This window comes from Orbilia oligospora, assembly GCF_000225545.1.
Source record: "Orbilia oligospora ATCC 24927 unplaced genomic scaffold scaffold00006, whole genome shotgun sequence".
Classification (NCBI taxonomy): domain Eukaryota; kingdom Fungi; phylum Ascomycota; class Orbiliomycetes; order Orbiliales; family Orbiliaceae; genus Orbilia; species Orbilia oligospora.
Window position 1 is genome coordinate 168,263 of NW_011645563.1, and position 22,719 is coordinate 190,981.

At 45.4% G+C, this 22,719-nt stretch overlaps 8 protein-coding genes across 8 annotated transcripts; 3 read left to right on the forward strand and 5 right to left on the reverse strand.

The window, feature by feature from the left end:
• Window positions 1-781: 781 nt before the first annotated feature.
• AOL_s00006g68 (uncharacterized protein) lies at window positions 782-1,980 on the reverse strand (the record flags this gene model as incomplete). Its single annotated transcript, XM_011119377.1, has 5 exons — window positions 782-1,027; window positions 1,088-1,298; window positions 1,375-1,718; window positions 1,806-1,873; window positions 1,938-1,980. The coding sequence occupies 5 exons, from the start codon at window positions 1,978-1,980 to the stop codon at window positions 782-784; spliced, it is 912 nt and encodes a 303-aa protein (XP_011117679.1).
• Window positions 1,981-3,181: 1,201 nt separating this feature from the next.
• Window positions 3,182-4,388, reverse strand: AOL_s00006g69 (uncharacterized protein; the record flags this gene model as incomplete). Its single annotated transcript, XM_011119378.1, has 3 exons — window positions 3,182-3,882; window positions 4,098-4,260; window positions 4,365-4,388. The coding sequence occupies 3 exons, from the start codon at window positions 4,386-4,388 to the stop codon at window positions 3,182-3,184; spliced, it is 888 nt and encodes a 295-aa protein (XP_011117680.1).
• A 426-nt stretch (window positions 4,389-4,814) lies between these two features.
• On the forward strand, window positions 4,815-5,682 carry AOL_s00006g70 (uncharacterized protein; the record flags this gene model as incomplete). Its single annotated transcript, XM_011119379.1, has 2 exons — window positions 4,815-5,037; window positions 5,111-5,682. The coding sequence occupies 2 exons, from the start codon at window positions 4,815-4,817 to the stop codon at window positions 5,680-5,682; spliced, it is 795 nt and encodes a 264-aa protein (XP_011117681.1).
• Window positions 5,683-5,771: 89 nt separating this feature from the next.
• On the reverse strand, window positions 5,772-7,241 carry AOL_s00006g71 (uncharacterized protein; the record flags this gene model as incomplete). The annotated part of the gene is made up of 1 exon (XM_011119380.1): window positions 5,772-7,241. One exon carries the CDS (start codon window positions 7,239-7,241, stop codon window positions 5,772-5,774), a length of 1,470 nt encoding a protein of 489 aa, XP_011117682.1.
• Window positions 7,242-8,344: 1,103 nt separating this feature from the next.
• AOL_s00006g72 (uncharacterized protein) lies at window positions 8,345-12,991 on the forward strand (the record flags this gene model as incomplete). The annotated part of the gene is made up of 10 exons (XM_011119381.1): window positions 8,345-9,699; window positions 9,751-9,959; window positions 10,015-10,134; window positions 10,202-10,349; window positions 10,405-10,655; window positions 10,711-10,860; window positions 10,916-11,152; window positions 11,215-11,367; window positions 11,424-12,611; window positions 12,669-12,991. 10 exons carry the CDS (start codon window positions 8,345-8,347, stop codon window positions 12,989-12,991), a joined length of 4,134 nt encoding a protein of 1,377 aa, XP_011117683.1.
• Window positions 12,992-13,462: 471 nt separating this feature from the next.
• On the reverse strand, window positions 13,463-15,066 carry AOL_s00006g73 (uncharacterized protein; the record flags this gene model as incomplete). The annotated part of the gene is made up of 5 exons (XM_011119382.1): window positions 13,463-13,735; window positions 13,800-14,019; window positions 14,091-14,155; window positions 14,226-14,552; window positions 14,644-15,066. 5 exons carry the CDS (start codon window positions 15,064-15,066, stop codon window positions 13,463-13,465), a joined length of 1,308 nt encoding a protein of 435 aa, XP_011117684.1.
• A 2,188-nt stretch (window positions 15,067-17,254) lies between these two features.
• On the forward strand, window positions 17,255-18,465 carry AOL_s00006g74 (uncharacterized protein; the record flags this gene model as incomplete). The annotated part of the gene is made up of 6 exons (XM_011119383.1): window positions 17,255-17,653; window positions 17,792-17,860; window positions 17,921-17,969; window positions 18,034-18,087; window positions 18,152-18,219; window positions 18,268-18,465. 6 exons carry the CDS (start codon window positions 17,255-17,257, stop codon window positions 18,463-18,465), a joined length of 837 nt encoding a protein of 278 aa, XP_011117685.1.
• Window positions 18,466-18,841: 376 nt separating this feature from the next.
• AOL_s00006g75 (uncharacterized protein) lies at window positions 18,842-20,038 on the reverse strand (the record flags this gene model as incomplete). The annotated part of the gene is made up of 4 exons (XM_011119384.1): window positions 18,842-18,959; window positions 19,014-19,438; window positions 19,494-19,662; window positions 19,722-20,038. 4 exons carry the CDS (start codon window positions 20,036-20,038, stop codon window positions 18,842-18,844), a joined length of 1,029 nt encoding a protein of 342 aa, XP_011117686.1.
• Between the last annotated feature and the right edge of the window lie 2,681 nt (window positions 20,039-22,719).

Below are 22,719 nucleotides of genomic sequence, written 5' to 3' on the forward strand. Positions count from 1 at the left end.
TATGTATGTATGCATGTATTATCTTATATTATATACTCCGTATTCATTATTCATTGCCTGATCTTGGGTTACATGCAGACTAGTTAGTGGCAGGCACGATTCGTCTCGAGGCTACATACATGTTAAGCCCATGGCACAACGTTACATAAAATTCCGGTAAACGTGTTTAACGTGATCCCTGCGTAAGCCTGTACATGTGCTTTGACTGACACTGCGCTGAGCTATATATTATACCAAAGTCTGCACAGAGCAGTTGCCAGCACGGTACGGGATTCCCTTCCTTCCCTTCTCTCTGTTATTCGGGGGGCAATTAGGTCTTTGGGTTTTATAATCAGCAAAAACCGAAGTCATAACCGGCCACGGTACCTACTTGAGTAGGTACCCAGAGCTACACTGGCCAAAATACAAATGCGCATTTTGTCATCCAAAAGTGAAGCGCTGCTGTTATAAGCTGATAATCTCAGCTGCAAGTAAGATGAATCCGAATGAAGATATGAGGAACCTCACCAATAGATTGCGTTATAATAGCAGATCTAGGAAGCTAGTCGATCGCTAAAGAAATCAAAATCGAATCCGAAATATCATAGGGCCTAATCCAAGATATAAGAAGATAAAATACAATAAAATAAGATTAAAAACAACAAAACAATAAAAAGAGCTTTTTATAACAAAAAAAATCCAATCTACTGAAACTGCCAGTCTATATATAATCTAGATCTGTATCTAGTTGAACATCATCATAAAGTCTTTACGGATATGCCCCCCAAATTTACGGTAGTTGTCAATAATTGGAGGTTGACACAATGCCCTCCCGGCTACCATAAGGCTCCTGGTTCTCCAAGGCAACATCCTGACTTTCCTCGGTGGCTTTCGGCTCCGGTAAATACTTGGATGGGTGGAAGATATTGAAAATCACCAGACATGGGAGCATCGGCAAGGCTTCCAGGACGTAGAAGTACACCTCATGGGACATGAGGTAACCATTCCAACCTTGCGCAAATTCGACAATTCTGTAGATCGAACGGATCTGGTTGTAGATAATTTAGCTGTTTGTCCTCAGCGAGCGTTCCTATGAGAGGTAACTTACGAGGATACAAGCACAACTGATATATAAGCAATATACTAGGGCACGCCATTTCGCACCTGGATGCGATTCTCTGGTCTTCGTATCAAATCGGACAACTGCGCAGACAAAGAAACTGAAAAACGCAATTTGGATCGCCAAACCGGCCATGATGATATGTTGTCCTTGTACCTGAGCGCCAGGGTTTCGTCCATCGGTATTCGCAGAGATAATGCTATATATAGCCGGTTATTAGTTTTCAATGTAGGATGAACCCACCCATGTGGCTACGGAAACTAAACAATACTTACGTAGCACCTATTCCCTGCATCACGAAACTAATTATATCACTGGTTACGAAAATCCATGTAATCCACCTCGCTGGAAGCCCCAGTGCCTTTGCCCTAGGCCCGCCTGGTAAGACTCTCTCCAGAAGCCTCCCCAAGATGATATAATCACCTGCTGCGGTAAACACTGGTGCGAGAACTACGAGGACGAACTGGGCGATGTATAAGCCTCTGTTGTGTACGTCTCTTGCGGAAAATAAACGAGCAAGATATCCAAACGTCTGCATGATACCTGCTAACAGCAGGACAGTAAGATACCATGCTCGATAACGGAAGTATTGGAAAAAATGGGCGAAAGTCGCGAGTCCCTATAAGTGATTGAATCATACGATCGTTAGCAATCAATGATGTGGAGGGCCAGTAATGGCCTCGATAGTAAGAGTCAAACATCTTACATAGAGGACTAAGGCTACAATTGCCACAACTTCAGACGGGTCATAGTGATAGTATGACCGAAGGACCGCTTTATAGATTTTTATTTGGATTAGCACATATGAGAGGGAGGCGGTTCTGAATGTGTGACCTACGACTTTGCCTATTTTGTCGAATTTCCAGTAGTATAGTTTCCATCCTGATCTTGTGGAAGTTCAATGCTCTATGTACTTAAGCCCAAGTATATAAAACACCAAACAGTGCAGATAGCCACTGGGCTGCGGTGCGTAAATACCTGGATACTACCTAGTAGGTATATAAGCTGGTTCGACCCGAACACTGAGTTTTAAATTAATGTTCAAACTCGCAACCAAAATGATGTATTTTTACAAATTTCGTCCCTCTGGATTAATATAATATTGGGGGGTCGGAGAGTATTGTGTGTATGTCGAATCGATCGAGATTGATGCCCTCTAGGGATCTTTAGGCATTTTCTCCATCAATACAATGATTCAGACCTATTTATTATATAATCCCACATGGGCCTTCGCTTCTTCCCAAAACTTTTACTTATATATGCCAGTGGAGCCTCCTTAAGTTTGTCGGATCATCTTAATATTGCGAATCCACTTCTGCATCGGTAATCGGAATTAATAGCCACCGGGCTCCAGTTTTGAACGGATTGGGGGGGCAATACGACGCTCTGATTGGTGAGCGAGGTGCTGTAAGTCCGAATTGGGGTGGATAACACGACGAAAACCCGGCCAGCGAACCGGACAGCCTCTGCCTAAATATTCATATTCTAATCCCCTTTGCCAATTGCCCAGGTCTGCTTACGTATTTAGTACCAAGTAAGTAAAACTTAGTACCCCGTAGTTATAATATATATGGGTATAGGAGCTAGGAGTCTATAACTGGCTTGCAATTGGCTGCGCCTTCAATTGAAATTCGATCCATGTGTTATCGAACAGTGTATATAAGTAAGTACTTACAGTCCATGTCCATGGTTGTGACTTACACATACGTATGTCTGCACAGATGCACTGCCTCGCTAGCTAATATACTGTGAATACCCGCAGATATTAAGTCTTGGATATGACTCGAACAGGCAAAGCGAGTTTGATACAATACATGGTTTCCATTGTCGGCCGCCCGCTGGTTTCGCGATGCCGACTCTAGGCATGCATTTTAAGCTTATCTCGTAGGGCTCGGCCAAAATAGCCTTCCGAAAGCCCCGGCCTAACTAGGGGCTCGCTTCTTGACGAAACAGTTACAATTTTGTATTGTTCCTCCATGCATAACATTGGAACTAGAACAGCCTATAGAGAATTTAGGTTGGATTCGATGGTGTATACTGGTATAAGGAAGTTATATTTTGCCCTGGCCTTGAGCTGAATATCTAGTGTCGAGATTGTAATTGTTCTCTTATCTCTCGTCTTCGTGATAAATATATCTTTGAACTCTCAAACGTCCCAAGGTACAGCCCACTCCCTAAAAATGTCCACACGACTCGAAGCAGACCGCCCTTCCATATTGCTTTGGGACCTTCGGTTCTAACAATCATCTTTGCGATCTCAAATATTCCCGCAGAGCCACTCTTACCACCGTGCTTGAGTAGCATCATTCGTGTTTTTATAACATCTAATGGTGTAGTTATTGCAGCTGCAAAAGACCCAGCGGACCCAGCGGAAATGGCTGTGATGACACCGACTTGAATGAGCGAAGGATGGTCTATCTTTTTGCGTTTATAGATCTTTCTTCTTATCTCCTCATAAAGGGGAAACTGCATCGCCGTAAATGGAAGATTACGGGATACGAGTGCAGTGTAGCCTCTAAATAGGCCTTTTGGTTCTTTAAGAAGCGTTTTGAAAACTGTGAGGGATAAGGAAGTTGTATCACGGGATTTCGGTGAGATGACTTGCGCATTTTGTTTTATAACTTCAGCTGGTGTGAGAATTGCGCATGATGCACCCTCTGCGACTGCGGAGGACAAAGCATGGATCGCGGGCTGTAAGGCTTTCGAGTGTGGATTGTTAGAAGGTAAAAGCGTAGATGAGAGGTTTTTGACGAGGAAGTTATAAGTGAGAAAAAATGCAGCCGCTATACATTTTTAATGTGAATAAAATTGGTCAGCGGAGTCAATGATCTGTGATTAAAGCCTACTTGCTTTTAGCACTTAAGTGCCTAACTGGCCACTGAGTAGGTAGTTGACGTTCATTGAACTTGACTCATCCAATGCAATGAAGCTCTTTGCAATTGACATCAAACGAGAATGTAACGGCTATATATGCGGTAGGGGGAGTGAATTGACCTACAAGAAGGTAGAGTCGCAAGGATAATGCTACCCACGCCCTGGTAGGCACCTTTGAACAATGCCCTTCTACCTGCAGTCCACTCGGATGAGGCTTGTATACGAGTTTTGACAGTGTCTAGCGGGTAGATGATTAAATCGATTGCAAATGCGGCCGTGGCACCGGCCTGACCACATGCAACCGATGGTCAGGCACGTGTACCAATTGGAGCTAGTCAATTAAGATTATGTAGGACCATATGTATATGGTCGATAGCTATAGAGAACTTACAATTATAACGTCGGCGTGTGACATTTACCAATTTTGGGTTCACAACGGCGCGCTTCGAGTTAATTTTGGTTGTAATTATAAAGATATCGATATAAGCCGGATATGGTTTGCAACTGGTGTGTGAAAGATCAATCCAGATCGAACATGCAGAGGTATATAAACCAAGTATGTATATAAATAATTAAGTATATATATAAATAATTAAGTATATATACAAGGCTGGAACAAAATCGATCAAGAATCGATCCGAGATTAATGCAAAACCTGTATTTAATTAATTTAATCCGGTCTGAGGCCGTAGGTGTAGCTGTAGGTGCCTAGGTGTAGCTTAGGTCGAGTCGGTTGATGTCATTCTGTGTTGCAACCAAGCTGTGTTGCCGATTTTCTACCCAAAGCCGAAACGCGTTTCTGTCTCGCCAGAGACCCTTTTCGAACCAAGTCACGACAACAATGTCCTCAGGTTTCGTATCATCGGGACGGCTAGAGTCCGCCGATGCTGACGAAATTCACAATGTCAATACTGGAGATAATCGCGAAGCTTCTGCTGTAGATGCTTGGGCGGCCGCGGACGCTGCTATCAAAGAAGCAAAGGAGAAGGCAGCGAGCACCTCGGGTCTTGTGGGAAGCCAGGAAGGCGGTAAATCGCTGTATGAAGTTCTCCAAGCGAACAAAGGTCTGCAGCCTCTATCCATTGATTACGAAGTATGTCATTTGATTCATCTTTCGAGTACTGACTTGTATTATAGCCCGGAAGCAAGAGGCATTTGAGGAGAAACTCAAATTCAAAAATCAGTTCCGCTCCCTTGATGAAGGTGAAGTTGAATTTCTCGATTCAATTTTTAGTGAACAGCGTGCGGAGGAAGAAGCCAAGAAAAAGGAGCTTGAATCCCGCCTTGACGATTTCCGCAAGTTACAGTATGAGGCAGACCACGATCCTGATGCTACAGCCTCGGTTGCCGATGAATCCAAAAGTACGTGGGCTGTTCCTGCACGCAGGAAACGGAAGAAGGATAAGGAAAAGGACACCGCTCTCGGTGCGAACATCAAACTGCGGAAGATGAGTGATGGGACTAAGGAAGAGAGCAATGATACATCGTTGGCGAAGTCAAAAGTTGGAACCGACTCGCCGAAATCCAAGGCCGAAGTCACGAACCCTGAAATTGTTTCGGCAACCAAATCGCCTACGCCATCGCTGCATGGCTCTGATAAACAGGCCCCGGAGCCTTTGAAGCCTACTAATAAGGATACATCTGTCACAAAACCTCCCGCTGGTTTGGGTGGACTCGTTGGATATGGTTCTGACTCTGACTCTGATTGATCTTTCACTTCAAAAAAAAAAGAGAGAGAAACGCAATGGCTTCTGCCGGATATACTAGCGATATGTTACAAATTCTCTGCTAATGATGTTCAAGCAAAAGATTGTCTATGTCCCTGTGGTCTACGACCTGCTGCCACATCCTGCCAATATACCCTGACCGGGTCGATATCCCCGAGTTCCTGTTCAGATTCCCAAGTATCTTGCCATTTGACATGATACAAGCCTTTTCCATTTACGTATCTCGACTCCAACACTTCCTTGACAGTATACTTGCCGGATTCAGTCGCTGCACGCATAGAGGTTTTGCTCTCCCAAGTGTTTGCCCATCGAACCTTGTAAAACCGGCCTTCCGCGCTCTCAGAGAAGGAACGTATGGCCTGAACGGTGAAGTCACCATTAACATTCTCGGCTGCCTCTGGGGCTGATCCTGGAACGTAGCTTCGGCTCGAGGCATATGAGACAGTACTGCCTGGAGACCGGGGTGCAGGTTGCACAGGCGGCGTGTAATCAGACCAATTCGTATTTGAAGACTCGGGTGTTGGCATATACGAGCTCTCGGATTGATGATACACGGGCTCGGTATTTGTTGGTGAAGGCACCCTTCGCGGGCGGTAGTCAGCAATCGGAGACAGGCTTCGGAATCTATTTGTGGGTGATGTCGGACTGGTATGGCTGTTGGTCCTCCTTCTAAAATTACGAGGGGACGGGAGGCTTGGATTATCAGCAGGGTTTTCGTGAGGTGAAGCTGGGGATATTGGGAAGCTGTCGGATTGGGCGGATCGGATAGAGGCACTTGAGTTCATCGAGCTTCGGCGCATATTTCGCCGGGCTCTATATCTCGGATTTTCGGGCAAAGGAGTAAACTCGCTTGCGGTGTCGTCGAAAGTATCAAAGGTATCGAATGTATTGAATGCACTAGAGTCTGGGGGACCATCTGTACTTGTAGTTTCCATGAAATACTGGGTGTGGTTTCGAGGCTCGAATCCATTCCGACCAGGCATGCTGCTCATGGAGTATCTTGGCTGTCTTTTACGATGCTCTGAGAATTCGTCTCGTCTATGGTTCGGGTGGTGTTCGCTGTGGCGTCTCGTTTGTGTTTTCTTTGGCTTTTCATCTTGAGGTTCAATGTCGAATTCGATAACTTCGTCTGGCTGAATGCCTTCTGACCGGCCGCTGGGAGATTTTGATTCTTCTCGACGGGTCTGTTTCTCCTCGACATATTGGGGAGCCAGGCCACGAGCGTCCGCTTTGATCATAGCCTGGTTTGCGTCCGAAGATTCCTCATCTGCCAAAGCTTCCAGAGTCGGTCCTGTCCAACTCTGGTCCTTCCCAGGGACCCAGAAACATTTTATCCAATCCGCTGCCTCATTTTCCGATTGGAGCCTTATAAATGTCAAACCAAGAAAGCTCAGGCAGACGAAGAGATCAGGGACCGGCCCCGGCCAAGTGGTATAAAGACCCTTCGAATTTGGGTTGCCAAAAAAGCAGATCAGGAACCGTCGGTGCCAGCCGATAGGAAGTGAAGCCGGTTGGCCACGCCTCGCGATAACGGACCTCATTTACCGTACTTCAAGAGCGCTGAAAGAGTGCGTTTTAAGTTTTTCAAGATACTGGTCCGGCCAGCGTTCCTTCGAAAGACGAAATATTGGAAATTACCCCTCTCTACACAAATACTAGAGTTGAGTCGACCTTCTTGGAGAATGGCTTCCTAACAATATATTGCAATATATATCAAGGAAAACCGAACCATAAGAAGCAGCTGTTAAACTGTAGGTAGTACCAGAAGAAAGCGGTTGAGAGGGTCAACCTTGGTCGAGGAAAGGTACCATGGCTGGGAAATATACGTTCCCGTGAGGCCGTTCCGATCTCACAGGCCTTGTGAACCGCTTCTCCATTTTCGGGATGTGCTGTTCAACTGATTTCAGGAATAGCGGGGTTCGCCAGGACAGCTGACATGTGTGACATGGGCAGGACCTCCACGTCGTTCAAGCGTTCAAGCGAAAAGCGCCAAGCTCTAAACATGGAATCCACAATCCGAGGTCACCTATGCATGCCTATAAAGAGTAGCTGAGCTCTCGCCGTGAACGGAGGTCCCATAAACTCCTCCGCTATAGCGCTATCAGTCCAAAAATGAGGCTCTGCTACAAATGTGGGTCGCGAGGCCGAGGCTGAACTGCGACTAGGCCCAAAGGAGCTAGGATCCAGTGGGAGACCTTTGAGACGATAGTTTGTCAGCGGTCGTGCCTTGGATCTATAAGTTTCGACCTTTCGGCCTTGTACTTGTGAGCTAGATTGAAGTGCACGATTTGTTCCACGACTGTTCCAATCCTCCACGATCCATCACTGGTCCACTGGGGCCTTATAAAGACGACGAGAGTTGATAGTCCCATGCGAGAACATGTCCGTTCGCTACGGCTTGACGAGTAAATCGACAACACCCAACCCCGCCTTCACACGATCCACAATACCTGATCTCACTGTGTCCCGCAACCTCCAGAAAGCCGGTGTATAGCACACCGCCGGTCAGCCGGGGTCGCACAGGGGAAATATGGGAGCCCCTGTCTCCGAATTGTGGACAATCTGAGGCAAATTTCGTCAAGAGAAAATAATAATAAGACAATCAAGCGTTTAGCTCGCTTCTTAGAGAAGCTACCCCGCTCAAATGGCTATGCCCATTCAAATTGGCGATGTTATCGCCCTTGCAAATATGTGCTATGGCATAGCGCAGGCCTTTGGTTCTGGCCGAAAAGCAGCCCCGGTGGAGTTTCGAGAGGTTCAGAATGAGCTCTATGGCTTAGGCCAGATGCTTGATCTGCTGAAAACTTCAGTAGAGAGTGGTGCTATTGGTCCTACCGTCCCCAATGCTGTACCATCGCCACTGGTTGAACAAGCTTATGAATCCATCGCCCGAATGATAGAAAATTGTCAAGCTACGATTTGGCATTTGAAGGAGTTCGCTAAACGGTATTCGCCGTTAGCGGGAGTCGAATTTATTGAAGAGAGGGGAATTGTAAAAGTGAGGAAGTTGCCCTCGACCTCCCGCCAAAGAATTAAACTCAATTGGAAAAGAATTATGTGGGTGAAAGAAACTTCAAATATTCAAGGAATTAGGGATCAAATTAGCATTCACGTTCAGAGTATCAACGCAGTTGTTTCTCTCGTCAATACGTACGTCCCTCCTGGATCGAATGTCGGTGGAAGCATTCAGTCGGCGCAACCGAAGCTAAACGTTTTGTCAACTGCTAGACATAAAACCAATGCTGTCCAGGAAGAAGTACGAAATCTTACTGGGTATGCTGAAGGGCACCGCATGGATCTCCATGGGGCCCGAACGGAGATACATGGGGCGAGGAGAGAGATATATAATGTTCAAATGGGAGTGTCGGCAGCCAACGCTGGGGTCCATCATGTTTCTTCTGAGGTGAATTTGGTTCGCCAGGACGTTCAATCCTTGAATCACAAATTAGAAGCAATTATTGCGTGGCAGCAGCGTGATATGCCAGCGGAACAGCTCAAGCAGCAGTTGTCTCATCTTTTCATAAAGTTGGAGCAGTTAGAGAGGATGCCCGCTGCCGCAGTTCCCCATCCCTGCCCTCCTCTGCCTGCGGGCATGCCCCCATACCCGATGGACGATTCCCATCTTGAAATGCCACACCCGTTCGCACAATCGACGACGTACCTGGCCTCATCCCCGTCCGCCTCTACGGCATTCTATACTTCGTCAAATTCTTCTATGCCGAACTTTTCAAGCCACAACCAGAATGCAGACTTTCGACCAACTCCCCGGTCTTATACGCAAGTTACATCTACGAGTATAAGTATAGCACCGGTCGAGCTACCAACTCGTCGACCAACCCGCAAAAATGGGTTTGTGCCGTCGCCATTTGAATCTCCAACTCCGACGGAACCAGAGCGGGTCATACCAGTGATGAATTTGGAGCCCGTTGAAATCGCACAACAACGTATTCGAGAAGAGGACCGTCCACCACGGGCGTCAAGGGCGACTGTGACTGACATGTAAGAGAGATAATTGTCATATTCGAAACTATACGCTAACAAATTTATTAGCGTATTTGAGCTCTGCCTAGAGACTCGCGTTGGCGACGGGGTGGCTGTCTTTGAAACCATATGTCTGCATGCGAGGTTTCATGGGAACTGGAAAAATGCGATCGAAAATGGTGAATATAATGAAGGTCTTTTTGCTTGTCTGTGCGAGCCTTTCGAGGACGAAGATGAAGATTTCGAACCGCATGCGCAGAAACTGGAGAGATTTACATGTAGGGATCACTGCTAAAGTGTTTATTCGTGACCCGATACTGATAAGGTTTATAGTAACCAATGGTACGATCGGTTGTCATTATCATGGGAAAGTTCAATGGATTTTGCACAATGTCAGGGACTCTATGGCCAGAAAAGTCGTTACCCTTGGAATTAGAAATTTAAACATGCATAGTATGCCTTTCTAGTCCGCATTCGAACACCTAGCACTTGATGGTATACTTACAGGAATCAATTTTAGATGAAATGAAATTTGAAAGGGCCTTTACTGAACCGATTGCTTTCAAGACAGCCAAAGCAATATCAACCGGAGAACAGGGAAACTATTTTGCGTATGAAGTGGATAGTGAGGTTGATGGTAGACAAGTGGCAATCTTGAATTCGATGGCGTGAGTATCCTTTGTTCAAATACGCTGACTAAATCACCAGAACTAACCTCAGTAGAGATGATTCTTTCCAAGCTTATCTCGAAAGCGTTACCTTTAGAATTGAAAATAGCAGAGGCACTTCGGAAACAATTGTCAGACGCGGCGTTACGCATACAAATCTTCTTCACTATAAGACCATTGGTGTTGAAGACATCGCGGATACGCTCAAACGAGATGCATTTAAACATTCTGAACACGTTGAGATGCTAGTTCACTTTCTAGCGGCACGGTCGGACGATAATGAGATAATTAGTCTTAAATTACTTTGTGAGTAGCCTAGAACCCGTTCCTATAACCTTAACTAATCAGAATGAGGGTGTAGTGGATGAGGTTAACCTCGAGAGTAACAGTAGTGAGGATAATTGTATCGTCACCCTCACTATGACGAAGGGTGAAGCTGGATTCCGTAGTCGGACCCCCCGGTTGCAGAAAGTCTCTGGGGTTGCGGAATTTAAGTTCAAGAAGCGCGAAGGTATGAATCCCGAATATCAAATTTATCGAGACCTCTGCTAACTTCTGCCTGCTAGCCGCGGATGATTTTATTCAACAGCTGAGATATATGAGCAACGAATTGCATGCTCTGAAGATCCAACATGCGAAGAGGAATGAACATGTCATGGTCAAGCTCTTCGCGGAACATATTGCCGCCGCAAACAATGTGTCTATGAACGATGTAGAAATTGTTGTCGTCTGGGACGAAATTCGACGCAAAGGCAGGATCTTAGCACGTTCGCGGGATGGAAGCTGTTATTTATCACAGACATGTGAGTTCATTGATGATTAAATTTTTATATATTCTCCTTTCTTAACCGGTATTCTTTTGTAGTGCATGCAAATTTTTTCGAGAGGTTCGCTGAATTGAAAAGAGGCAACCTTTTCAACGGAGCCGCCGAATTCTACCGACCTACTAGACAAGGTGAACAGAAAGTAGAGAAACTGCCTGAGGGCGTCGGACGGATTCAATTCAAGGACTCTACAAGTATGACAGCTTGTTCCCGAATATGCGATAGATGCGATGCTGATGTATATCTCTAGCCGACAATTTGTTTTATGCTAGATTAACGGAAAGTGCAAAGCGGTTTGGGTTTTCCATAGAGCCAAAGACCATCCTCGAAGCACCAAAATCACAGTCTCAACTTGAAAATTCCGATGACCGTTCTATTGTACAAACGAGGGGGAAACAGTTGAAGAGGTCCCCTACTACCAGAAACTACTCAGTGGAACATTACCAAAGAATTGTTACGGAAACTGCGGCGATAGAATATGCCCTCCCAACCCAGAAGTTGACAAGGCCCTTGGATGCGGAAGAATTGCTCGACCTTCTTAATCAAACGGAGGAAAAGTTTCTCTACGATATGGGGGACCCAAAGCCCCCTATGATCGAGGATGTTACAGAAGATGACCCACTACAACCTAAATCAGCCAGCGGTGGTGCAGTTTTGACCCCCTCACAGCCCAGCGAGTGGACTGCTGAGGATTTGACCATTCCGAAGAGATTTAGGAAGCAGATTAGCCAAGCCCGAGATGCCGAGAGGAAGCCAGTGGAAGAGGTTAGACAAGCGTCTCTTGATGTTGCAAGCCAGGTGGAGCGTAAAACTCCCCAGAGCGCGAACACTACTCCAGGACTTTTAACTCCTGAGGACGAATCCGAGCACCAGCTTCGAAGATCGGCGTCATTTGATATAATCAGACGGGATAGAGAATTGCAGAAGGTCTTTATTCCTCCAGAGGCGTTGGACAAATCTGGAGTTGAGTATCTTTTTCCTGGGCCAGCCAACCCAAAACACCACCGTTCATTGTCGACTGGTAGTTCACAACCTCTTCCAGCTACCTCATCCGGCTTGAAAGTTGCGCCTGGTGAAACAATTACCAATGAACGGGACATTGTACAATCTCCAGAGTCTTACGATCCTGGTTACAGGCGGGGGAACATCGAAACTGAGATAGACCCTTCAAGATCAACATCTGGTACCCCGGCGTCAATGCCAACCATGGGTCACCACGAAAATTCAGTAGACGACATAGCCAGCAAACAAGGATACCCGCCAAACTATGAAGAGCAGGAAGAAAGTCTTTATGATCTTCCGTTTTCTTCGGGTTCTTCCTCACTACCAATAGTTGCCACCGAGAAGAATATTAGAGCTTACCGACTCACGGCTGACTTTGACGACCAGCTACCCCGCGGCACTCTTGTCTGGGTGGATGAATCAGATAGCACTGCTAGTATGTCATTCATTCTTGCTATTTCTCGCCTTGAAAGCTAACTTTATGCGCTTTTAGAAAAATTCGAACATGGAGTTACTTCCATCAAAGTTTCGCAAATCCAAAAAGAATCATCTGAATGGGTTCCAAAAGGGATGTTGAAACAAGGACGATATTACGCTATGAAAGCAAAACAAGGCACCTATAGAACAACAGATGAAGACGGGTCCGTTGTTAAACTCAGATCCAAGCAGATCGTGGTACCCCTGGACGATGAAGCCGATGGTAAATCTAAGGGTAACGAATTCCGAGTGGTTCCCCTTGAGGCTCGGTACTCGGTGCCCGTTAACAGAGAGTGGGTGACGGAAGTGAACCTATCCTTTCAGATGCCAAGAGCATAGACATTGTCCGGCATGATACATTTCTTTTTTTATCTACATACTGTTTTTGCCTTCTCATTCCACCTCTTTGCTGGTGTTCATTTTCGAAACACCTAGTCTTGATTCTGCTTTAACATTCTTGCACGTATAGAAATTTCACAAATATATGTAGGTACTAACGATCAAAAGATATAAAGGCAGTTTCGGCGTTCACTTGGGAGACTTTTGTTTAGGTGTTATCCCAGGATGCAAGCTGCGGCGGTACTGCTAGATATAATATACCCCGAATACACTTTACATTCAATAAATTCAAAGCTAATGGTATTAATGTATTAGATAACTGGTAGGTATCTAGTTAAGCCCCACCGATGTGTGGATATAAGCATAATGAAAAATTTCATGCAATAAACGTCAAAATATACTCGGGGTATCTGCCCACTAATCTAGCCACCGGCTATCCAAAATTTCAGATGTATACAGACTCTAGTCATGTTACAAGCGCTTGCCGACAGTGCCAACTGGAGGGGCGTCCCACACATTCACCTGAAGTTTCATATTCGAGACATCCGACGATTTGTAGACACCTTTTCTATTCCAGGCAAACTTATCGCCACGACGAGTTGTAGCCTGGAATTGGCCGTCGAAGGGGACCTCGATGTCATATGTTTGGAAAACAGACCTTCCTTGGCAGAATTTGAGTGCCGGACATGTCAAGGCAAAAAATGTACCTTGGGAGATCGTTTCAGAGTAACTTAGGGTCGTGGACTGTGAAAGGCGACGTTAGCAAACAAGCGAAAAACAGTTTGGCTCCCATTTATAATATGCATACGGATGTAACACTCAATGACCACTGGACTGTAGCAGAGACGGTGGCTTCCGTGATCAATGGAACTGCAAGCTTAGTACCAAGGGTGATACTAGCACCGGCCATATATGCAACCGAGAAGGTGAAAGCGAAACTCTTTGTAACGGCCCTACTGTTGGTTAATTGGAATGTCTGGTTGATAGTTGAGTTTCTATTATCGAGAATTTGTGTTCCCATGATGAGGCTGTAATTTACAATACATTAGTATACAATCATCTCATTGGGCCAAACCAAACAGAGCAAAATATTAAATACCTTTTACCCCCATCATCAGGAATAGCAGATACACCCCCTTCAAACCCAGCATAATCGGCAGAAACCTAGTCGACAGGTTTATTTCAATTTAGACTACTTTGTTGCAATTTGGGGAAAACATGCGTTGTCTCTCACCATGTCAATAGACCTCAGTTCGTCGAGGAATTCAATTCCAAGGGCCACTATTGCAGAGGCGGCGTTCTTTTCCTTGTTTAGATTTTTTACAATCCCGTGGAATCGGACGGGGTATCCTGAACCAACAAACTTTGCCACCGATTCGTCACCACCACTTTTACTTGTCGCATTGTACCTGTGATCTTTGTTGGTTCCGAAGTGAAACCCAGTGACATACTTCTCACGGCTGAAGAAATGCTCCTTCCAGTCAATGGTGCAATCGGTCACAATCTCCTCATCACCAAATTCGAATGATCCGGGTCGCTTTGCACTCTTAGAGTTCTCAACCTATAGCGGTAGAATATATATGTTAGATACCTAAAAATATGTATGTCTCCTTCTCGAACTCGAACTTGATAACCCTGAGTATACTACGCACCGTTCCAATTACAGTCTCCTTTCCATCAAGATTCTTGAGAATGAGCCCTCTCAAAGCTTTATCCCCCACAAATGCCTCGATGTAGGAGAAAGGACCGTCTACAGAAAACTTCTCGCCGCTGGCCTTGGTATCTCCATGTAGTTGTGGGAGGTCGGCGAAGGGGCCTTGAGCATCCGAGTTGGAAGAGTTATCCTGTCTCTTTAAAAAATGTCTAGACTCAGAAGAGATTCTCTGGATTTGGGTTTCCGTGATCACACCCATCTTGATAATCTCGATTTCTGGTTGTTGGAGCTTTTCTGAAAGCGAGCCTGGCAGTGGTAGATCGGAAATGGATGGTACCGAGGGCGTCGTAATGGGCTTTGGCAAAGCAATACATGGGGCTGCCATTAAGGCAGCGAAAAAGATAGCAGCTTTCAAAGCCATATTCTTGAAGGTTGAGGGTAAAGCCACAAAAAAACTGGTTCAATGAGTGATGGTTATCAAAAGGACGCCCGATAAGCAGGTTGCCTTGAGCTAGGAGAAGAATTCAAAGAAGGTACTCCAAATATGAGATATTTGGGGATAGGCGAATCGTGGTTCTGAAGAAACAAGGACTACTGTCAACTCTCTGGATGCTAAAGAAGCTCATATATAGGCCACACTTTTATACTATGGTCGTGGAGACTATCTTCAGAGGTTAATGAGGTGAAGCCCCTTGCAGGTGGTATTGTGTCTAGGCGGCTGATCGGCGACTGACTTTGAGGCCTTGGTGGATACTAGGTGGCCAACAAGGGTCCTTCAGAATTTTATTTTAAAAGGAGTAGAAGATCAAAATATTGGATACAACTTTGAATTCTCAAGGACCGTAGAGAGTGAGATTTAGTTGGATATCAGAGACGAAACAACTTCAGACGATCGTCGGCGGCCTCTAGATATAATACACAAGCGCCTTGCAAGCATCGCATTTGGACCCCCCGCATCTGTATATATTACACGAGCTTGGGTCAAAATATTTCCGATTTTTTACTGCTAGCTTTGAAATGTTTATATTCTGGGGAAAGAGCTAGATGAAGAAGCTTTTCTTGGGTAAAAATGTTGCATTGATGAGACGGTAGCTGCACCCTGTTGGAATCTCATGATAGCATGTATAAACAAGCTTGTTTGGAGTCAGCGGTTTGCAGGCTTTAAACTAGCAGGTGCGAACAGTATAAAGCTAATGCGAAACAGACTCTTTACTTCGTATTTTGTACCGAGTTCTCGGCCTACAAGGGTATATTATCAGCACAGAATTTATTTTACATAGGCTGCATAAACACTTAATTAGTAGGCATTCGTATCTGCAGGTGAAAGATCCTAAGATCCTTGTATCGTCAGAGTTTATATTCACAAGGACATTGATCGGATGGTACCTCAGACCTAAAGCTTTCGGCGCTACATACAAGTAATTCAACATTGCTTTATAAAAGCTCAAGTTCACAAGCCACCAGAAAACTCCTTAAACCGGGATCGAATTTTCATACACACGGATTCTCAGAAACCACATGGCCACCATATGCATATAGACCGTAAAACCATCGCTCAGAAAAAGGGTATGACAACAATTCTCCATTACTCTTATTTCACGATGCATATTGGGGATCATGGGTATATTCAGGCGTTGGTAAGTTAAAGTGTAGATCCTGATCTCGAGCCAGATGTGCTGAATTTTATGAGAAATTCAGGCTGCATCTATCATGTTGACCGTAGTGCATAAACCTTGGCCTCGCTGCCTTAGTGGGCCTGAAACATGTTAATTCAACTGCGTACTACGTACTACGCATGCAAGATAGGAGAGAAAAACCCTATTCTTGAGCAACGTCAATCTCAGGGATCCGGGACCGGACAAGTTGTTTGGTTACGAGACTGTGGATTCGGGATATGTGGGTAGAGCTACAACAAAAACAACACATATTGGTATACTATCCCAGAAGACAGTTGCGACTACGATGCAGGAATGTTAAGGCTGAGTTTAACGTTTGTGGCGGCTTGTTCGATGTTAATTTTTCGTATCGGCGTTCTTGGGTACGTCGAGGGGGATTACGGATGAAACCAAAAATGAAAGGAAAAAAAAAAAAAAAAAATCAAGTGGAGACACAGGGAATTGAACCCGGGACCTCATCCATATTGTACGATCACGCTAAGGAAGCGCTCTACCAACTGAGCTATATCCCCAATTTGATGTTGGCGGTTGGATGAAATGAACTTATCACTCGTTGAGAATTTAATCAGGACTAGGTGTATTGCAATGGTGTCCAGGCCGAAAAATTATGCCCCCCATACTATAGGCTCCATTATAGAGTATTCCAATATGGTTATAATATGAATAAGTCATAGCTTGGCTATGTGTTTATTACTTTTCACGTTATCGGTCTTATGGCCGAGAGCCAGCCCAGTGGTTTCGGCCGAGGTGCCTCAAATTGCGGCGATGTTGTGTCACGAGATCAGCGGGCTTGCACGAGCGGAAAACTCAAGAAAACTAGAACAGCGGAATATTTGTCAGGGCCCTCCGGATATATAAAGGAATCGGGGCCCTGGCTTACCTCAACCGCTTGGCTGAATTTACATTTTCCACTTTGGCATCAACTGATACTAAATGCGGCTTTGGAGATCGTTGGTTTTAAAGAAATCTTGGGCCTTTCGAATTCCTGGCAACACACAAAATACAACACTACTTCAAATCTTACCTGTCACGTCGTCAAGACCAGCTAGCATTAGGGTCGGTTTATCTTTGCCTAGTTATTCTGGGAACCAGATTCAAACAAAAATATCGAGGGCGGAGATGTCGGACGATAATAAATTCTGTGATCAGACCATGGGGGCTGCTGAGGATAACGCTGAGATTCTCAATGCGACTTCAGCCTCTAAGGATGTGAAGGAGCCTCCTGTTCAAGCGGAATCCAGTCAGAAGGTCGAAGCTGAGAAGCCGCTACCAAAGCTGACAGCTGCAGAGTTCAAAGCGTATAATAGATTAGCGGTTGTCATGGATCAATATGTAAGAGTCACCAGTCTACCATAGGCCCTATGCTGGTCTAGAAACAAGACTGGTGGTAGCCTGGTCTCGTAAACCATGGTAGCCCGAAACTCAAGCCTGGCCCATGCTAATTTTGACTTTGAATCGAATCATGCGCAGCACAACCATTTCCGCGCAACATGGACAGAGATTATCACAGGTTTAAGGAAATCGCGGCCGAAGAACCAGGTATTTCTACCCCTAGAGGTTGTTACCGTACTGCACCCTGCTCACAGTACTTTAAACTAGTCACTTCGTCAATTTCTTAGCATTGCACAAGGGTTCTGCCGGATGTTAGGTACGCATTTTAGGTTCATGACTTCCTTCGAGATCTTTGGGGTGGTTTCTAATTCTCGCCTCAGATGCCCACCACAATATAGAAGAAAGCTACTTCTTCCCCATTCTCGCCAAAAAAAGTTCGTTCAGGCAGAGTATTCTTCTTATCGTTTTAGATGCATCAGTTAACCAAGCCTTGCATAGTGCCTGCCTTCCAGAAACACAATAAGGAGCATGGGGAGATGATTGCTCATCACCGCCAGATACACAAGGTATGCGAAAATTTGTTCCTGTCAATACTAGGTGCTAACTATTTGCAGGGTCTTGATAAGTTCGAGGATTATGTGAACGCATGCAAAAGTGGCGAGAAGGACTTTGTTGCATCTGATATGCTAGAACTAATGGAGTCGTTTGAAAAGGTGCTATGGCAGCATCTGGACGAAGAAGTTCAACAACTCGGGGCGGAAAATATGCGAAAGTACTGGACGCTTGAGGAGTTAAAAATGATACCAATGTAGGCCGTAGGATTGGTCATGATATCACTGATTCAAGTAAATATACTATCATTGTCTTTGCACCCACCGTCCCGCCCTAACCTAGTTGTTCTAAGAATATATAAATATATACAGAAAGCCTTTTGAAATACCAGCACTTGCTTATATACATTGTCAAATGACTTGATTGGAACCATATACTTATGGCTTTTATAATGTTCGAAATATCAGGAGCATGTTGTGCCCAATAAATGGGCCGGCATATCAGCCTAAACCATTGAAGTTTTGAAATAAAGGAATATTCATCGAAGAGACCTATAAGAAGATATGAAAATGGGGGTTGAATTCGGAACTGCCGTGGTTTCTGGGATCAGTTTGTACACCAGCACCCTTTAAGAGGTTAAAGTGGTGTTATTATTGAATGCCTTCGGCTTTGTCTTGAAGCTGAGCGAGATGGGGAAAATATCCGTGAAGCCCTCGAGCTAGACCTAGATATTGATCGCCGTATGGATTGCCATCTAAGGAGAGTTGTAAGCGGTACGGATCCAGCAGCGGGTTTTTTTTTCACATACCTGCTTTTGGTAGCCTGGCTGAACCGTGAAGTAAAGGACTCTTGGCTACTACTAGTGCCAGTAGGCGACCTAGGTACTAGCTCCTCATGGCCTTTGAGGAAGCACACATGTCTCTGCTCTGCCATCTCGGCGACGGTCGGTGCCTCTACGAGGACCTTCTCAAGTAGAACAATTTTTTGGACCGTTATACCAAGGGAAAAATCTCCGTGGGAAAGCGGACTAGGTGGCCCTTTCCTCCGTCGGGATGATAACCCACTGCTCTTTCCTTTCACGGACTCATCGCCACTGTGATCTTCTCTCTCAAGATCACAGTTGCTTTCGCTTCTTACACGAGCTTGACCGATAACATGGCACATCCAACTGGCGCTTTTTAAATCAGTCTTCACAAACTCATCCCACTGCAAGAAAAAGCTCTCCATATCCTCCTATTTCAATATTTAGATGGGTTTCCCGGAAGGATTCAGATTTGAGTAAACTTACATCGACAAGCTGAGGGGGGTAAGCGGGTGGCGGTCGCGCGATTATCCAAAAGTGGTCACCTTTTAAGGTCGACCGACAGGATCCAAACGGTATAGAGTGTACTTTGGTGAGCTGGTGAACCATTTCTACCATAACACGAACCGGGATTCCTAGACTGAAAAAATCGCGTCTATTGGGTCTTAGTATTAACAAAGTACTATATTATGCATACCAATGGGTCATCCATACCCGTATCTGGAACCATTTCTGGTTCCTGCGGTCTCGCCTGCTTCCCCTGACCCCGACAACGATCCTGAGTTTGGAGCTTTCTGAATGATAACATTTTGGAAACAGAGGTAAGGGTTACTATCGACACTGATCTCTTTATAGAAGGCGAATTTCTTGGAAGGCGAACTTGCGGTATTCGGTAGAAAATTTGGCCATTCTTTTTGCCGTAAGGCCCAATCATTTGAAAAATCGGTCAACGGCCCCACATCGAATGTTAAAGATGAGACGTTATACGGATTGACGGCGGTGGGCGTGTTGGATAATATCGGCCGAGCCATCTTAAGAGGTAGGATGTCGAGAATCCTTCCTTGCGTCCGTACGTCGCAGATATATTATAAAAGCTACAGGATCGCAAGCTACGAAGCAAACGGTTGATCGGGATCACAACCTTTGTACGCTTGTCTCTTCTGAGCTCCAAACCCGCATAGCGCAAGCTAACGGAGTGGTGGCAGATCTGTTGTCAGAGATGCTGCAACAAATCTAAAACGATAGATTCGTGAGGCGGATATCTCACTACTTTATAAGTTCCGGCTAGTACCAAGTGAGTCCTGTGGTGTTTGTCTGGTGACTGAACGTAAGTAGTTGTGCTTGCTGCTAATTTTCGGCCTTTGTGCCATGCATCTGCTTGCATACAGGGTGGAGCCCTTGACCAGCCTCCCAAGCGCTGTTAATGAACTTGCAAGGGGACAGTAGTAGTTTGACGGTACGGGACAGGATGAGATGTCCTTTATTTGGCATCGAAAGGTAGGTGTAGCTTCGAAAGTCCGCGCTCTCGGGGTAACCTGCCTGCCAGATATGAGAGTTCGGTTGGAAAAATCATGGTACATTGGCCGAAGTGTACCAGCTCATACATGCTACTGTGCAGAGCTACATGCATGATACATGGAGTACGTTGGAGTTAACGTTGGAGCCAAAGGATTTCGAGAATCTATCACCCCTGAGTGTCAGACAGACGGCAGAGCGGGGTCTTCGCGCTGGTGGGCGGACTCCATTTCCCAAGGCTGCCTCTGAGTGGCTCGAGTATGTCCCGGAGGCTCAACAGATGGTGGTTTGTTCGATTCCAAGGTTGGGGTTATGGTGCCTCGACCCACCCACTAAGGTGCCCAATTGTAAGCGCGCGCGATCCTCTGCAAGCTAAAATTAGGTGGCTTCTCATTTGCGGCAGCCAATTAAGGAGAGACACCATCGCCGGGGTTATTTCCCAGAACCATGGTACAGGTATTGAGTTAGGCTTAAAGCGGCCAAGCCATGGCTAGCGCTATAGCCAGGCATGTGCCTTCTGATCAGTTGACAGCTGCTGTTAATTAATCCCGAATACCTGCTTAGTTTGAGTTTCCTGGAAAAGCGCATTTCAAGATCGATTAACTGTATATACGTATAGATACTATGTTTACACGGCTCGAGCTCGACTAGCTAGTCGACCCGCTCCGCGTCACTTGGCTTGGTTAGTTCGGTTAATCTTGCGGTCTAACTTAACTTCGTTAAAGTAATGAAGCCGTTAGCTATTTCGATCCCGAGAGAGAGGGGGAGGGGTCGAAGAGAAAGGGAAAAAAAGAAAGAAAAAGTTGCCTACAAACTTTTTTTCTAATTTTAAGGGCTTCTCGTGGTCTCCTAAAGTTGGTTCTCGTTCACAGCTCGAACAGATATCATGATTTAATTTAATCGATAGCCAACACAACACTAACCACAACTTCCAACATGATCATGACCATGCATGTCTAATACATATATCTCTACCTATAAAAGGATACCTGTAGCATGTACTTAAGTAGCTAAGATGTATTGCGATAATATAATAAGACAAAATTTTTCGGGCAAGCATGTTGGTTTCATCAGTAGGTTAATTATCTAGAATACTATATAATACAGGTATATGGGTTACGCTACACATGTAAACGTTACAAGCTCCTCTGGCCCTAGCCGGGGATCTCTCGATACCTCCCCCATTACCAACTTTGGATGATTTTCCAAAAACGATCGAGCCTGCACAGCCGAAATAGTTCTCCAAGCCCACCGCCGTGTGGTTTCCAGAAACCCGAGGGTCCGGGCGCTGGAATGGTCGCTTTTTGCATCCCGCGTATCCAAGACTTCTTAGCCTATCATTCGTTCCAATGCTCGAGCCCCATTCTCACGCATAGTCTGAGCCAGATTCAAGGTCCACTCGCAGATGCACCCACAGATCTTTCTCATAGCCCATAGAAATCCAAATACCCCACCCTGAAGAGAACACTTCCCAGCCTCGAAAAAAGGGGCTTGGAGCAAAGCCCAACAGTTTGTTCCCCATTGCCTCAGTCCATGCGTACGTAACGGACGATACCGATTCCAAGTTGTTGATATCAAATTTCGAATGGATCCCCAGGTTTTAAACGCATAAACCCGTGCCGTTTCAAGGTTTCTGATGAGCGTGAGTACGGTATTATTGTTCCAAGATAATCTCAATACGGAAACGCCGATTCCACCGATTTTCCAAGCCCATTGCGGTGCAGTCCTCCCTTTCTGTCGAAAGGATCGTGAAAATTTGAGCCATGTACTATTAATGGTTTGCTTGAAAAGAATTCTTAGAAGCTGTGGCAGCCCGATAATGCATTCCTTGGTGAACAAAGATCGACTCCTTTGCCAGAAATTAGATGTTTGCTTGGGAACCGCGAGAACATATTTTTGGGATCTCGATATCCATAACCTAATTTTCTCAGCTCTAGATCTGATCGCTGGCAAGCCTCGTGTGGCAAAGACAAAAATTGCCAATAAGACTGAACATTTTATAACAATGTATGGAACACTAATCCATACTATGTTTTCAATGCCCCGAAGAGTTATATAGCGACCGAAGCTTCCGGCTCTCCGGAGGAAATATTGAACCTTGCTACTACGATTAATGTGCACCCCGGACCCGGACTGAAGCCTCCCTATTAGGTCAAGTGATTGCCACCAGTCTTGCAAGGGGTATGGAAGCCATCTT